Source organism: Somniosus microcephalus, chromosome 10 (assembly GCF_052327205.1).
Source record: "Somniosus microcephalus isolate GS21.2 chromosome 10, FLI_Smic_1.0, whole genome shotgun sequence".
In the NCBI taxonomy this organism is placed as follows: domain Eukaryota; kingdom Metazoa; phylum Chordata; class Chondrichthyes; order Squaliformes; family Somniosidae; genus Somniosus; species Somniosus microcephalus.
Window position 1 is genome coordinate 134,064,828 of NC_140996.1, and position 17,207 is coordinate 134,082,034.

Here is a 17,207-nt window from a genome sequence, read left to right on the forward strand (position 1 = left end):
AATGCCAATCCAGTTGTATTTTCCGGATCCATTCATGTCCCAGTAATGGTGGTCCTCCATATTGCAATACATACAGGTCTAATTTTGGTATTTCCTTACCGTTATATATAACGGTCACCCCTATTTTTCCTTTGGGGTAGGCTTTTTGCCCCGTGTACGTCTTCAAAATAATTTTTGTGTCTCTCAAGGGTATGTGTGAGAATAGCCGCTCGTAGTCCCGTCGGTTTATGACTGTTAGGGCTGATCCTGTGTCCAATTCCATCTTTACCTGGACTCCTGCTATCTTGAGAGTGACCCAAATGGTTCGGTGATCCTCCGTTGTGATCACATTATGTAGTTTCAGACAACTCAGTTCCCTGCTTTCGGAGTCGTTATCACTCTTTTGTTCGTCTGAACTATTCTCCGTCATCTTATGTACCTTTTTGTACTTTCCTTTGGTAGGTTTCTTATTGCTGGTTTTCTTTCCCGACCTGCAGACTCGTGCTATGTGTCCTACTTTTCCACACTGTCTGCACACTTTGTCTTTGAACCAGCAATTATTCTGGTCATGTGTTGTTCTGCCGCAGCGATAGCACTTCTCTGTTCCATATAACATTTCGTTTGTGCCATATTCTTGCGGTCTCTGTTGTATCTCTGCAGTGCCCCGTGCTGCTGCTTCATATGATACCGCAATGCTGAAAGCCTTTTCCAGCATAAGGTCCTTTTCAGATAAAAGCCGTTTCTGGGTTCCTTCACTTTGAAGCCCACACACAAACTTGTCCCTTAAGGTATCTGCCAGTCCCACTCCAAACTGGCAGTGTTTCGATAGTTTGCGCAGTTCTGTTAAATAATCAGCATTGCTTTCATCCTTATGCTGGTTCCGTTTGTGAAACTTGAATCTTTCTGCTATCAGCAGCGGTGTGGGGTTTAAATGTTCCTGTAGTATCGTTACTATGTCTTCAAAACTCTTTTCCATTGGCTTCGTTGGGGTTACTAGATTTCGTAATAACCCATACATCTTTGCACCCATTAAATTTAACAATACCGACGCTTTCTTGTCATCTGACACCTCATTTGCCTTGCAGTACACCTCTATTCGCTCGACATATGTAGTCCAATCTTCGACTTCATTGTCAAATGCGGTGATACTGCCACTCTTCGGCATTTTGGGTGTGGTTTAAAATGGCGTCTCCCAATGGCTTAAAATGGCGTCTCCCGCGCTTTCCTTCCTCCCCCGCTGCTGCCAACGCCGCACTCGGCGGTCCTCGTGGCAATGGCGGCGCCTCGCGGGTTTCTGCGCGTCTCTCTCTCCCTCTCTCCGACGCTGCTCGGCCCCTGAACACCGGCTGCGCCCTGTGCGCTCTGCCCTCTCTCTCTCTCCCCCGTCGACGCTGCTCGGCCCTTTGCTGTGCCGCTCGGTCGGACTCTAGCCCGCCGCTGTCCGGGAAGGGTCTGCACACTACCTGTTGCCAGCCCGTTGCGCTGGACCACCTCGACTGGAAAGCCAAGCCTGGCTCTCGACAGTCTCCCCCGCAATTCTCGAGTCTCTGCTGGATGACTGGGCGATTGCCCGTGGTCGACGCCCGAATCTCTGGCCTTGACCTCCAATCCACTGATCTCCAGGAACGAATCCCCGGGAGGTGATGCAGAGTTGCAGGTAGGTTCGAACTTGCCTCGTCGTCAATGTTGTGTCTGGGTATAATAAGATACAGACTGCAGCAGAAACGGTACAACAGGTGTTTACTCAACGTGGCTCACAGTTGAACTGACTGTACAGATTACTACTCAGTGCTATATACAGGTGTGGTCACTGCCGGTACTACAGTATACATGAGCTGTAAAAAGTAGTCCCCCCCCTTAAAGGTATATACATTACAAAACTGGAGGCAACTGCAGAGATGATTTTGAAAGAGTCCTACAAACGCGGGTGCTATGCTACTAGAGATTATTTTATATTATCACATTACAATTTACATGTGCATTAGAAACTTTAAAGTAAGATATTAGATTTATGTGCAGTGTTTTTCCAACTACTTTGTTGTGCTAGAAGATTACAGAAAATATTAAAACTTACCACTCCTCTGGAACTCTGAAATAGATGCTCTGACTTCAAGTACAGTCTTGAAGATTTAGGGCTGGATTTTGCCAGGCCTGAGGAGGCGGGAATGGAGGCGTGTGGGGTGTTAAAATTGCAAAAAGTGGCGGGCGGGCCCGATCCCGCCTCCATGCAATTTTCCCAAATGCGTGGTTTCTGATCCCGTCTCCGTCCCACCTCCAAGAGGCGGGATAGGCCCTTAAGGCCCTTAACAACCACTAAATTCCCTCTATAATCCCATTTTGAGAGGCCTTTCCGATTTTAGCACGTTTCCCACGTGATTCACGTCGCCTCTGAAACACGACGGTGAAACCTGGCGGGAGCACAATTGGGTTGCTGACTATCAGCTGCAGCTCCACCATTAAAAAGGAGATTTGATCAGTCATCATTTACAGGTGGCAGGGTTTTGTTGTCTCAGGCCTGGGGGAACTTTTAGCAGGCATAACCATAGCTGTGGAAGTTTGGAGCCTGACACCATCTCCAGTGTGACCTCCTGGGAAACGCCTCTCCCCACCTTGAATGAGCACTTCCTCGACTGAGGCATATACCAGAAGCATGGGAACCATTTATTTCCTTTCCTCCTGGACATCAGATTCAGATGAAGGCCAGCCGTGGCAGCAGCAGAACCATGAACAACAGCACCACCAACAGCAGCAGCAACAACAGGAGCGCCAAGCTGATGCTCACCCACCTGAAGCTGCACAGGCCAGAAGGCGCCAGCGCGCGACCACATTGCTGCCCGGGATGCAAGGAACGCACTCATCTTGGCCAGATTTGCTTAGCCTAGCCAATCAAGCACTTTTGCCTCGCAGCTTCTTACCAGAGCATCGACAATGACCAAGAACCAGAGGATTCCTAGCACTCTGACCACCATACTGACAATTGCAAGTAACCCTAAGCCCTCAATGTGGAAGTCCCATTTGCGAAATTACACACGCCACAACTGCAACTGTTGCCATCAGAATTTTAATTTACAATAACCAACTGATGGCATTTTAAAAATAAACACACCATTTCACCCAAGTGACTACCCTTGTGACTATTTGTGCAGTATCTTTCTCTTACACGTGCTCCTACGTGGTGCTTCCCCTGTAGCTTCAGCAGATATGGAGGCCCCTTGCTCACTTTCTTGCTGCTCCTGTCTCGACACCTTTGGCGGGCATCCTCTGGGGTTGCGAACGTGTGAGGGCTCGTCAACAGTCTGCTGCTCCTGCGGCTGTGCAGGGGTTGAGACGCCGATCTCAGTTGGGTGGGGACTCTGGTGGGGCTCTGACCGAGGGCTCTGCAGTGGCAGGGAAGTGTGAGTGCTTGGAGAGGAGCCCCCACTTCCTTGGTGTCTGCCACCAACTTTCCTCTCATGGGTCAGGTCCCCCTCAGCGTTTGCAAGTGGCTTGAGAGCACCCTGCTGCACATCAGGGGGGCCATGGGGACCCGTATCTGCACTGGCAGTCCTATTCAGAAGGACTTCCATGAAGCTCTGGTTCCTCTGTTTAATAGCTGACCATTGCTCCTCCATGGCTGTAGCCAGCCTTTCCATGGAGGTTGCCATCCTTTCTGTGGTGGTGCTGCGTTCATGTGCCAATGACTCCACAAAGGCTCTGCTCATGTTCGCGATGGACTCCTCCATTCGCTCCACACTCGCAGCGACCCTGGAGACAAAACCTGCCAGAGACTCCTGCACCTGTTCCTGGAGTTCCAGCACCGCTGTTCTTCTGGATGGACCCAGAGGCACAGGGTCGACATGCAGCTGAGCCGAGCTGGGAGAGTCCTGCGCCCTCTGACTAGCACTCTCCACTGCTGTCCCTGTCTCCACAATCTGCTGATACTCACTTGTGAGCTGTGATACGCCAGGTGACAACACTACTCTATCTCGCGATGGACCCACCGAGGTGTGAGTGTCTGCGCTGGTGCTGGGTTGTCTGAATTCTGCTGACGCTGCGCCCTCAGAGGTTGCAGCTTCCTCTGAGGAGTCTGGAGACTCAGGCTGTTACATGCACATTGCATCTTGCAGATGATCATAAGTCTATCTGTTAGAGCTTCAGAATCATTATCAGTGACTCATGCAATGTCAATGAGAGAGATGAAAAGCTATTCTGTCACCAGCTTTCTCTGATGCACCCGTCTGTCCATCCCCCACTTGCGCATCGTCCTCCAGTCCCACAATCTCCAGGACCGCCTCCTCCCAAGGGGTGAGGTGGGCTACTGAGGGTGGCCCTCCTCCTGTCCTCGCCCTTTCCCTCTTACTGTGAGCTCTCTTTTCCTGCAATGAGGGAGACAAGTGGAGTTTGAGTGAGAATGAAGGAGTAAGTGTAGAGAATCCATAGCATAGATGCTTAGGAGACAAAGATGGAGTGAGTTGGCAAGACCAAGGGCCCTCCCTGTGTTTTGTAAGTTGTTTTCATAGCATCACAGTGATAGGGAGTGTGAGGGCTGCGTAGTCGAATGTTAGGTGAATGTAACCATAGAGAGAGAGGGAATGGGTAAGGGTGCATGGATGTCAGTGTCAAGTGGGATGTGGAGGAAGAGGTTGCCAAAGCTGAGTGCTGGTGAGGAGAGGCAATGGGGATCAGATTGAGGGTGATGGCAAAGTCATACTCACTTTTCCAGTGCGCAGAAGGTCATGAAATCTCTTCCTGCACTGAAGCCAGGTTCTGCGGATGAGGGACAACGAGTTCACCTCCTGGGCCACCTGGACCCACACAGCCTTCGTTTGCTGGGGAGGCTTCTTCCTCCCTGAAGAAGGGAAGAGCACCTCCTTACTAGCTCTTGCTCCCTCCACCAAAGCTTGCAGGGCGATGTCATCAAACCTGGGAGCAGACTTAGGTCTCCCGCTGCTCATTCTGCCTCCAGGTCCCTCTCACTGAAAAGGTCAAAAGGTTGGCAGTCTGCAGAAGAAGCAAGGCTTCTTGCAAACCTTAAATGCAGCAGCAATGATGGCATCATTGGAGGCGAGTCTCAGACTGAAAAAACTAATTGGGCCATGGGTTCCCACACGCTGGAACTCAATTGCCCAAATATGTGAAAATCGCATCAATCTCCCACATCGATTTGGAATCAGGTGGATAACACGAAAAGCGGATGACACGACCCCAGCCCGCCCCATGACAAAATCCAGCCCATAGAATTTGATCCTCTGACCAAGTTAGATTTTTTTCAGTGCCCCGTCACCACGACACTATCTTGCTCTTTGAGCATTGTATTAAATTTTGCTTTTGACTCATTTATTCCTATCACTGCTCACACATTTTCCCTTCCTTCACATGTTGGTAGTGCTGTGGCTGTTCCTAGGAAAGTGTTTTGATGCTTGATCAAATGTTTGACAAGAATAAAAAGCTCAGATTGAGAAGAGCATGACCAGTGTCTTTTCTGGACTTCATTTTGTTGTCTTCTATTATCATTTTATAATGTTGTTCATTTGCATTCACCAGCATCATTTTTCATATATAATGGCCCAGAAATTCGGGTCTCCACGGGTGAGTACGCATGGGGTACTCACCCGTAAGCCCAATGGAAGTGCTGGTTTCGTGCATGCACTGCGCATGCGTGGGAAACCGGCACTTCCGTTCCCCTGAAAGGGGTTCAGAATTTGAACGCATGCGCAGGAGAGGCAGCGCGTGCGCATCGAACTTACGGTTTCTTTGTAGGTTTTCCCAGGAGGGTAAGTCTCCAGAAGTTAGACATGTAAAAAGCAGTCACAAGGCCTGCTTTTTACAAGGTAAGTGGTGAATTAATTAAAATTAAAACATTTTTTCCACAGGTTTATTATTTTTAAATACTTTAAAGAAAGGTAAGTTTATTTTTAGAAAATGTAATTAATTTTTCAAAAATTTAAATTATTGTTTAAAATAGTTATTTCATGTAATTTATAGTTTATTTTAAAAATGTGATGTTTTTTAAAAATGTATTTGAAGATTTAGTGATGTTTTGGGGCTTATAGTATTTATAGGTTTGACAGGTCCTGTCAAAGTTATGAATTCAATTCAATTCAATTCAATTTTACTTGTTATATATGCAGCAGACGTGTGTACTGCACAATGAAATGTTGATTTTTACGAGTCCTCCCAAGCATTCCCTGCTACCATTGGCTCTCCATGGCCCACGTGATCCCAGGGGATGCATCGAACTAACTGCGCCCCTGGGATACGCAAGCACTGCGCGCCGGCAGTTGGAAGAGGCCCAGGATCGCAATTCCATGGGGGCCCACAGCTCAACGGCCGGCGCGCAAGGTAAGTGCAGGTCGGGGGCTTGCACCCGCGGGAAGCCGCCGACCTGAATTTCTGGGCCAATATGAAAATTAACTCAGAGACAGTAAATTTGAATAGTGACAACTAAATTTTGATTAGCTGTCTTGACTTAACTGAAGTAATCTATATATATAAACGGATACTTCTGTCTATCTGTCTGTCTGTCTATCTGTCTGTCCTTCTGTCTGTCTGTCCTCGGGTGTGCGTCTGTCCGGCTATGCGCTCGAAAGTTACAGAGCGTACCTACGCGTGATTTACGTCGAAAGAAAGCTTACCTTTCCGAAACCCTGGTAAGCGTATTTACGTTTCGGCCAGACGAAAATCGCGCCCGCGGTATCCGAAAAACCTTCAACATTCCGCTCATTAGCATCTCATTATCCGCTCATTAGCGGCAGAGTGACCTCGAGGTCGACCAATCGTACGCCGGGTTGCTGGCGCGTGCGGCCGGGCCCTCCTACGGTCGAGTGACGGGACGATTGACCAATCCTACGCTTTGGCGACCTGACGGTGCGTGTGTGGGCGGGCCTTATCGTTCTGAACCGAGGTGAGTCGCCACCATCTTGATTCCAAACTTTTCCTTTCTTTTTCCCGCTTTCTGCGTCTTTCAAAAAAACGTTGCTTTTAAAACACAAAGGCCTAGAAATTCAGTTAGGGGCGCCCAGCTCGCCTGGGCGCCGGAATTACCGCTGCGCGCGGAGCCACTTGCGCCAGCGGGAAATTCAGTTTCAGCGCCCCAAGTTGAAGCCGGCCGCTAAACAAGGGTTTCGGCGCCCCGCTTGGGGCGCTGAAACTGAATATCGGCGTGTAAAGTGCCGCAGCGCCACCCGCTGCGGCACGGCAGCCTGCGGTACTGCAGGCCTTCCTCTAATTCTTAAGGGGGAGGTGCCTGCAACAGCGCGATCCCCGCTCGTGAGTGCCGGCAAATGAGCCCGGCACCAAGGAGAAGTGCCGGGCTCTCTGGAAACAGCCGGCAATGCCGCGGGGGGTGGGTGTAGGAGGCTGGGGAAGGAGGTGCGGGCAGGCGGCCGCCGAAAAAGCGGCCGGCCGCACCTCCACCTTAAATCGCCCCAGTACCGGCACAGGTAGGCCCCGTGTACCGGTCGCTGTTTGCGGCTGGCGCAGGCGAGGCGGCAGCAACCAAATATGGCCAGCGGGGCGATAGCGGGGCGCTGCGCACACCGATGACGTCATCGGTGGCGGCGCAGCGCTAATGGCTAACGCCGCCATTAGCGCCCCACTAAATATCGCGGTAGGTTTGCACAGTGGCGCAAAAGCCCTCTTTGGGCGCAAACTGGTGGCGCAGGCCACTGAATTTCTAGGCCAAATTCTTTTTTTAAAAAAGTTAATTACTTTCTAAATCTTTTATCTAATCTCATTAATTTTCCTACCTTTCCCCGTTTTTCCAGGTAGGCCTCGAAGCCTCGGCCTCTCCTCCGCACCCACGCCCGAGCTAGGCACCTCCCGGCCCCAGTCAACAAGCGGCCCCCGATCGCCGCCATCTTTGTGAAGGCTGGAGGGGCGGGCCTCAGCCGAGCGCCGCTACCTTACTAAAGGGTGCGCGCGCAGCAGGAGCAGCTGAGACGCGGCGTCTCTCTCTGTTCCCCGCTCGGCTCGGGCGGGGGAGGCGGGGCTCTCGGGAGTGCGGATCTCGGGCGGGGCTTAGAGAGCGGCAAGGGTTACCCCGGCAACCGGGCCCACCGGCCGTCTCTCACAGCCGCAATCGGCTTGGAGAGCGAGAAGGGTTACCCGGCAACCGGGCCCGCCGGCCGTCTCTGAGCCGCAATCGGCGGTCTTGAAGCCAGCTCGGGAGGGCGGGGCTCCGGAGAGCGGGAGGGCGGGGGGCGGTGCTCGGGACATCGGGGGGGCGGGGCTCGCGACATCGCGGGGCGGGAGATCGGGAGGCGGGACATCGGGAGATCGCGGGGCGGGACATCGGGAGATCGCGGGGCGGGACCTCGGGAGATGGGGGGGCGGGCTAGGGAGATCGGGGGGGCAGGGCTCGGGAGATCGGGGGGGGCGGGGATCGGGGGGGGGGCTCCGGGGCTCCGGAGATCTGGGGGGGCGGAGATCGGGGGGGGTGGGGCTCGGGAGATCGGGGGGGCGGGGCTCGGGTGATGGGGAGGGCCGGGGCTCGGGGTGATGGGGGGGCGGGCTCGGGAGATCAGGGGCTCGGGGACTCTCCCCCCTTCCCCCCCTCCCCTCCCCTCCTCCTCCTCCCCTGCCCCCTCCCCCCCCACTCCACTTCCCCCCGGCTTCTTCTTCCACCTCCTGCCCTTCCCCCCTCCCCTTCTTCCTCCCCTCCCCCCCTCTCTTTCCCCCCTCCCCCCCTCTTTCCCCCCTCCCCTTTCCCCCCATCACTCTCTCTCTTCCCCCCAGTCGCTCTCTCTCTTCCCCCAGATCGCTCTCTCTCTTCCCCCCCAGTCGCTCTCTCTCTTCCCCCCCGAGATCGCTCTCTCTCTTCCCCCCCAGGTCGCTCTCTCTCTTCCCCCCCCAGTCGCTCTCTCTCTTCCCCCCCAGGTTCGCTCTCTCTCTTCCCCCCCAGTACGCTCTCTCTCTTCCCCCCAGTCGCTCGCTCTCTCTTCCTCCCCAGTCGCTCTCTCTCTCTTCCCCCCCAGTTGCTCTCTATCTTCCCCCCCAGTCGCTCTCTCTCTCTCTCTCTCTTCCAACAACATGCCCTCGAAAAAGCCTCGGCACGCCGGCACTCCAGCTAGTCTATATATATATATAATAAATAAATGAGTTTGTCTGTCTGTCTGTGTGTATGCGCGCGGTAAACTCAAAAGTTATAGAGTGTACCTACACATATGTTACATCAAAAGAAAGCTTATGATTAGGGAGTGTCATAGGCGTGTTTATTTTTTGGTCAGACAAAAATTGTTCGGGCAGTTACAAAAAACGGACAAAATCCACTCATTTTAACAAAGCCTTCTTCGGCGTGACTGACGAGTGGATGGACTCAATCGACGGGCGCCGCATTAGCGTGAGTGACGTGATGGTTGACCAATCCTACGGGGGAACCGCGGTATGATGCGTCATGGGGGGCCGTTTCATGGCGTGTGTGGGCGAGGCCTAAGCTCTGCGGCCTGCCACGAGTGCGGGACCGGGAAAAGAGATACAGAGACAGAGAGAACCGCGCGGTGCCCGAGAACCCGAGAGACAGCGAGTGGGGAGCTGGTGGCGTCGGGCCGGAGCGGGAGCTGGAGCTGAGGTGAGTCGGGCCGGGCCTGAGGTGCTAGGCTGCGCACGGGGGCTCCGGGTCACCGCGGCCAGGCTCTGAGTCCAAACCGCGGCCTGCGCTCCGCTCCTCTCAACTTCCTCCCTCTCTCTCTCTCTTCCCTCTCTCTCTCTCTCCCCTTCCCTCTCTCTCGTCCTTCCTCCTCGCTCTCTCTCTCCTTCCCCCTTTCTCTCTCTCTCCTTCCCCTCCTCTCTCTCCTTCCCCTCCCTCTCTCTCTCCTTCCCCCTCCCTCTCTCTCTCCTTCCCCCTCCCTCTCTCTCTCCTTCCCCCTCCCTCTCTCTCTCCTCCCCCTCCCTCTCCTCTCTCCTTCCCCCTCCCTCTCTCTCTCCCCCTTCCTCTCTCTCCTTCCTCTCTCTCCTTCCCTCTCTCTCCTTCCCGTCTCTGTCTCGTCTCTCCCTCCGTCTTCCTCTCTCTTCTCTTCTCTCCTCTCTCTCTCCTTCCCCCTCTCTCTCCCTCCCCCCTCTCTCTCTTCCCCCTCTCTCTCTCTCCTTCCCCCCCCTCTCTCTCTCCTTCCCCCCCTCTCTCTCTCCTTCCCCCCTCTCTCTCTCTCTCCCCCCTCTCTCTCTCCTTCCCCCCTCTCTCTCTCCTTCCTCCTCGCTCTCTCTCTCCTTCCCCCTTTCTCTCTCTCTCCTTCCCCCTCCCTCTCTCTCCTTCCCCCTCCCTCTCTCTCTCCTTCCCCCTCCCTCTCTCTCTCCTTCCCCCTCCCTCTCTCTCTCCTTCCCCCTCCCTCTCTCTCTCTCCCCCTTCTCTCTCTCTCCTTCCCTCTCTCTCCTTCCCTCTCTCTCCCTTCCCTCTCTCCTCCTCTCTCCCTCCCCTTCCTCTCTCTCTCTTCTTCCCTCTCTCTCTCCTTCCCCCTCTCTCTCTCCTTCCCCCCTCTCTCCTCTCCTTCCCCCCTCTCCTCTCTCCTTCCCCCCTCTCTCTCTCTCTCCTTCCCCCCCTCTCTCTCTCCTTCCCCCCCTCTCTCTCTCCTTCCCCCCCTCTCTCTCTCCTTCCCCCTCTCTCTCTCCTTCCCCCCTCTCTCTCTCTCTCCTTCCCCCTCTCTCTCTCTCTCTCCTTCCCCCCTCTCTCTCTCTCTCTCCTTCCCCCCTCTCTCGCTCTCCTTCCCCCCTCTCTCTCTCTCTCCTTCCCCCCTCTCTCTCTCTCTCCTTCCCCCCTCTCTCTCTCTCTCCTTCCCCCCTCTCTCTCTCCTTCCCCCCTCTCTCTCTCCTTCCCCCTCTCTCTCTCTCTCTCCTTCCCCCCTCTCTCTCTCTCCTTCCCCCCTCTCTCTCTCTCTCTCCTTCCCCCTCTCTCTCTCTCCTTCCCCCTCTCTCTCTCTCCTTCCCCCCTCTCTCTCTCTCTCTCCTTCCCCCCTCTCTCTCTCTCTCTCCTTCCCCCCTCTCTCTCTCTCTCTCTCTCTCCTTCCCCCTCTCTCTCTCTCTCTCTCTCTCTCCTTCCCTCTCTCTCTCTCTCTCTCTCTCTCTCTCTCTCTCTCCTCCCCCCCCCCCTCTCTCTCATTAATGTCAATGATAACATTGCAAAATTATAATTCTGCTTGCTACCTCCAAATTCACATAGAAGGAAAACTGTAAAACCTGGAGTATATGGCTACTGGCGATCCCCATTAACAAAAAACGAAGTTAAACAACCACCTCCTGGGTGCTTAGCAAGAGTTCTTCAATCCCAACAGTTTTATAAACATGGCAGAGGGTTCTTCAGTTCCCTTGGCAACGCCGGGTTCTCCAGCTAGTTTAAGATAAATTTTTTATTAAACTGCTGCATTTATTTTAAGTTGTAATTATAACCTAGTACCATGAGAAATCTTTTTAAAAGGCCTGCAACTTTTAGCATCCTCTAAACTGGAAGAAACAACTTTTATTTATATAATGCCTCATCATTTCCTCAGATTGTATGTACCAGGCATTTCTGTAAAAATTGTGGTGCTTCTTCTCCTAAAGAATATGCTATTATGGACTTGCGTGGGTAACTGGTATGCTTCACTCACCATCTTGAATAATGGGCTAACTAGTGGATATGATGGTAGGTGCCCCATGCATAGTACCTCTGCTTTGCATGGCTCAAACAAGATACAAGGGGGGTCAGTCCCAATTATTGATTCATATTGGTTCTGGTACCACATTACAAGTCAATGGATTACTTTAGAAGTTACTGTTATGTAGGCAAACATGACAGCCAATATGAACACACAAAGGTCCAAAATACAGCAAATGAGGAATGAATGATCAGGTAATGTACTTTTGGTAATATTGGTTGAAGGAGGAACATTGACCAAGGCACCAGGCACTTCTTCCCTATCATGGGATCTTTCAAACCACCTAAATATGCAGACAGAGCCTCAGTTTAACATTTCATCTGAAAGACAGCACCTCCAATAATGCAGTAATCCCTCAGTTGTCAGGTTGTTTGTGAGGCGCAGGCTGAATAGGGCTTTCTTAGCAGGGTCTTTGAGTGCTCCAGTGTTAATTTTCCTGCGGCATTGTTTCTGTTGCCACCGCTGTTTTGGGGCTACTTTGATGGAGATGACAGAGCAGATTAGGCGGTGGTCTGTCCAGCAGTCATCAGCTCCTGTCATGGCGCGGGTGATGCTGACGTCCTTGCGGTCCATCGCTCGGACGATGACGTAGTCCAGCAGATGCCAGTGCTTGGAGCGAGGGTGCTGCCATGAAGCCTTGTACTTGTCTCTCTGACTGAACAAGGTGTTGGTTATGACAAGGCCATGTTCTAAGCATTTCGACAGGAGGAGGGTACCATTGGAGTTGGCTTTCCCTACCCCCGCTCTGCCAATCACACCTCCCCAGCGGTCTGTGTCCTTTCCAACTCTGGCGTTAAAGTCGCCAAGGAGGATCAGCTTGTCGCCCATTGGAACTCGCGACAGGGATTGTTCGAGGCTGGAGTAGAATTCCTCTTTGGTCTCTTCTGTGGCTTCCAGTGTTGGGGCGTATGCACTGATGACCGGAGCGCACTGGTTCCGGGCTAGGGTGAGCCGAAGAGTCATGAGGTGCTCTTTTATACTGATAATAGGAGAGTCTCTGAGACGCCCAACCAGTTCATTTTTTATGGCGAAACCCACCCCATGGAGGTGGCGTTCTTCTTCAGGTTTGCCTTTCCAGAAGAAGGTGTAGCCACCGCCTTGCTCCTTGAGCTGGCCTTCCCCTGCCCGGCGGGTCTCACTTAGGGCGGCGATGTCAATGTCGAAACGTCTGAGCTCCCGGGCAATGATAGCAGTACGGCGTTCCGGTCTGATGCAGAGACACAGAGTGCCCACAGGGCCTGGTCTGCACTCAAGGCCTCCATAATCAGCACCTGTGAAGAGACGCTCGGTCACTCGACCAGGAAACATCAAGACTGGTTCGACGAGAATGACCAGGAGATCCAGGAGCTAATAAGCTGCAAGCGCAAGGCATTCCTGATCTGGAAACAGCAACACAACTCGAGAGCAAGAAAGCAGCTCTACAGATGCCTGAAGGCCGAGGTCCAACAAAAAACTTGCGACCTAAAGAACAGATGGTGGGTGGAGAAAACGTAGGATATCCAGCAGCTAGCCGACAACCACGACGTGCGCAGATTCTTTAGCGCAGTCAAGACCATCTACGGCCCAAGCACCCAAGGCCCTACCCCACTGCGGGCCAAGAACAGAGAGGTACTCATCAAGGACAGAGAGGCAGTCAGTGCCCGCTGGAAGGAGCACTTCGAAGAGCTCCTTAACCACGACTCTGTCTTCGACGCGAGTGTCCTCAACTCCATCCCACAGCATGATACCCGCCACCATCTCAGCACAACCCCAGCCCGGCATGAGGTTGAAAAAGCCTTCCAACAACTGAAGAACAACAAGGCCTTAGGAGCAGATGGAATCCCTGCCGAGGCACTAAAGCATGGTGGAGAAGCACTACTGGCGCAAATTCATGAACTCATTTCTCTTATCTGGAAGGAGGAGAGCATGCCAGGGGATCTCAGACGCCGTAATTGTGACCATCTTCAAGAAAGGTGACAAGTCCAATTGTGGTAATTACAGAGGAGTTCCCTTGCTGTCTGCCACAGGGAAAGTCATCGCAAGAATCCTCCTCAATCGCCTCCTCCCAGTGGCCAAAGAGCTCCTCCCAGAGTCGCAATGCGGATTCCGCCCACTAAGGGGCACAATGGACATGATCTTCACCGCAAGTCAATTACAAGAGAAATACAGGGAACAGCACCAACTGCTGTACATGGCCTTCTTTGAGCTCTCAAAGGCCTTCGACACTGTCAACCATGAGGGATCATGGAGTCTCCTCCTCAAATTCGGCTGCCCTCAAAAGTTTGTCACCATCCTCCGCCTGCTTCACGACAACATGCAAGCCATGATACTGACCAACGGTTCCACCACAGACCCAATACACGTACGAACCGGGGTCAAACAAGGCTGTGTCATGGAACCAACGCTCTTCTCAATCTTCCTTGCTACAATGCTCCATCTCACCCTCAGTAAGTTCCTCACTGGTGTGGAGCTAATTTACAGAACAAACGGGAAACTGTTCAACCTCCGTCGCCTCCAGTCCAGATCCAAGGTCGTCCCATCCTCTGTCGTCGAATTACAGTATGCAGACGACGCTTGCGTCTGCGCTTACTCGGAGGTCGAACTCCAAACCATTGTCAACACCTTCACCGAAGCGTGCGAGAGCATGGGCCTTACATTAAACATCCGTAAGACAAAGGTCCTCTACCAACCTGCCCCCACCACACAGTACTACCCCCCCGATTATCAAAATCCACGACAAGGCCTTGGACAACATGGACCACTTTCCATACCTCGGGAGCCTACTGTCAACAAGGGCAGACGTCGACGACGAAGTCCAACACCGCCTTCAGTGTGCCAGTGCAGCCTTCGGTCGCCTGAGGAAGAGAGTGTTTGAAGACCAGGACCTCAAACCCGGCACTAAGCTCCTGGTCTACAGAGCAGCAGTGATACCCGCCCTGCTGTATGCCTCAGAGACATGGACCATGTACAGCAGGCACCTCAAAGCACTGGAGAGGTACCACCAATGCTGCCTCCGCAAGATCCTGCAAATCCATTGGCAGGATAGGCGCACCAACGTCAGTGTTCTTGCTCAGGCCAACATCCCCAGCATCGACGCTTTGACCACGCTCAATCAGCTCCGATGGACGGGTCACATTGTCCGCATGCCCGATACGAGACTCCCAAAACAAGCGCTCTACTCGGAGCTCCGGCACGACAAGAGAGCCCCAGGTGGGCAGAGGAAATGCTTCAAGGACACCCTCAAAGCCTCCTTGAAAAAGTGTAACATCCCCACTGACACCTGGTAATCCCTGGCTCAAGACCGCACAAAGTGGAGGAGAAGCATCCGGGAAGGCACCGAACACCTCGAGTCTGTTCGCCAGGAGCAAGCGGAAGCCAAGCGCAGGCAGCGCAAGGAGCGCACGTCAACCCATGCACCCCACCCACCCGCCCCTTCAACCATCGTCTGCCCCACCTGTGACAGAGACTGTAGGTCCCGCATTAGACTCATCAGTCACCTGCAAACTCATTTTTAATGTGGAAGCAAGTCATCCTCGGTTCCGAGGGACTGCCTAAGAAGAGATCCCTCCATACTGCATTGAAGTACCAGCCTAGAATATGTGCTTAAGTCTGTAGTGGGGTATTCAACTAAATGTAATGTGCTAAATTATAATTCTCATGAGTATTTACCATAACACCATATTCATGGCTTGTTTTTAAATGACTTTAAATAGGACTAACATTACATTTTCTGCTTACATTTAGTCATCTGCTTTCTGGCCAATCCTTAGTAAAATTAATAAAGCACTTAGGTAGGAACAGTAGCTTTATATTTGTTTTTTCTTCTTCTCAGGAATCATTATTAGCTAAGTGCAACTATTCTTACCTGGGAAACAGAACAGAGTTGGTTGTAGCAGGCCGAATTGCTCGCACATCCTTGATTGACTGTATTGAGTCTGCAGTCCCAGGTCTCTGTTAGGAGAGAAAAATGTGTATTAATTGTGGAACAAGTTATAGATATACAATTAATTCTATTATCACAACTGATGACCAATGTGTGTGTCAAGTGTTGTTCATTCACCATTTCTTTTTGAAGAGATTCCAAAGAATGTGATACTTTTTACATTTTCTCTATACATATTTACATTTCTGTGACAAGTGAGAAGTAATACCCTTTCAGCATATTTCTGTTAATTTAAAGTCTTTCTTTGCACTAAAAGTTCAAATTATCCAGTATTTTAAAGTAAGCAACTTCAAATTAACAGGAGGAGACTCCATTTTCTTGTTATGCTCACAAATAAAATATTCGGGCATATGGAGTATGTTCTATTGTCGTGACTGGCATACTCATTTTCGGCCAGAGAATCTGTGCGACACCTGCAATGCGAGCCTAATCATGCGGGCGGGACAAGACTGGTATATTGGTTGGGGGCCCTCATTATAATGAAATAATCCTGCTGTTGATTTGCAACTCATGCAATCGAGGTCTTGAATTTCCGGCATTCCTGTCTCTATTTAAAGGCAGCCTACACTTCTTAAAGGGCACTTTGGAGGCAGGCAACCTAAAGACATGGCAGGAGAAGTAGATACTGCAAGGACCCCTTCTTTTTCTGACACTGCAATGGAGGTCCTGGTGGAGGAGATCAGCAGGAGGAGGGACATCCTCTTCCCTCCAACAACAGGATATTATCCCCCCTCCCCCAAACTGCTTGGCAGCAGTGGGCACAGGTGGCGGAGGGTATCATCGCCATGAGCATCGCTCCATGGACTGGCTCCAATGTAGGAAGAAGTTTAATAACCTGACCAGTGTTGCTAAGGTAACACCCCTAACTTTGATCTCACACCATTCTCAGCATAACCGTACTAGCACTACCTGAAGTTCCAGCACTCACCACCCTTCTCTCCCAAGTACCAGCACTCTCTTCCATTTACTGTAGCACATTTCACTCCACCTCCTGTCACACTCTGCACCTCCTACACTCCTCACTAGTAAACCTTTGCCTCCTCACATGTCTACCACCCTTCACACGCCAGCACCACTATTTGACCTTGACATGCACATCCTCAAATCAGCTCTGGACTATACTGCAGGACTCCAGCAGATTGGTCCTGGCACCAGGATCTTTGTCTGTGGATGCCTATGGTTTGCTCAATGAGAGCTCTTGTTCTTGTGTGGCTGTCATTGTATCCGCACTCCACGTCTGTGCCTGGGTTTCTAACACCTGTCTCCAAGATGCTAGCCTGCTGGTCTGGGTCAAAGGCAGGGGGAATTGAGGACTATCACAGTATGAAGGCATCATGAGCACTGCCAGGATACCAGGCACAGATCTGTATTATTTAGTACATAGAATTTTACAGCTCAGGTCTTGATCCGTGTATATGCTCTACACCGGCCTCCTCCCACCTTACTTCATCCCACCCTATCAACATATCCTTCTATTCCTTGCTCCTTCGTGTACTTATCTAGCTTCCCCTTAAATGCATCTATACTATTCGCCTCAACCACTCCATATGTTATGAGTTCCACACCTCCCAACTCTCTGAGAAATGAAGTTTCTCCTGAATTCCTTATTGGATTTATTAGTAACTATCTCATATTTATGGCACCAAGTTTAGGACTCCCCCACGAGTGGAAACATCCTCTCTACGTCTACCCTATCAAATTCC

At 51.9% G+C, this 17,207-nt stretch overlaps 1 protein-coding gene across 1 annotated transcript in view; it reads right to left on the bottom strand.

Annotated features, from left to right (window-relative positions):
- Positions 1–17,207, bottom strand: part of LOC147111703 (coiled-coil domain-containing protein 81-like) — a 156,932-nt gene that overhangs the window by 110,368 nt on the left and 29,357 nt on the right. The window contains exon 5 of the mRNA XM_085998814.1: positions 15,427–15,512. Coding sequence (XP_085854940.1) covers positions 15,427–15,512 — 86 coding nt within the window. The remainder of the gene's footprint in view (positions 1–15,426; positions 15,513–17,207) is intronic.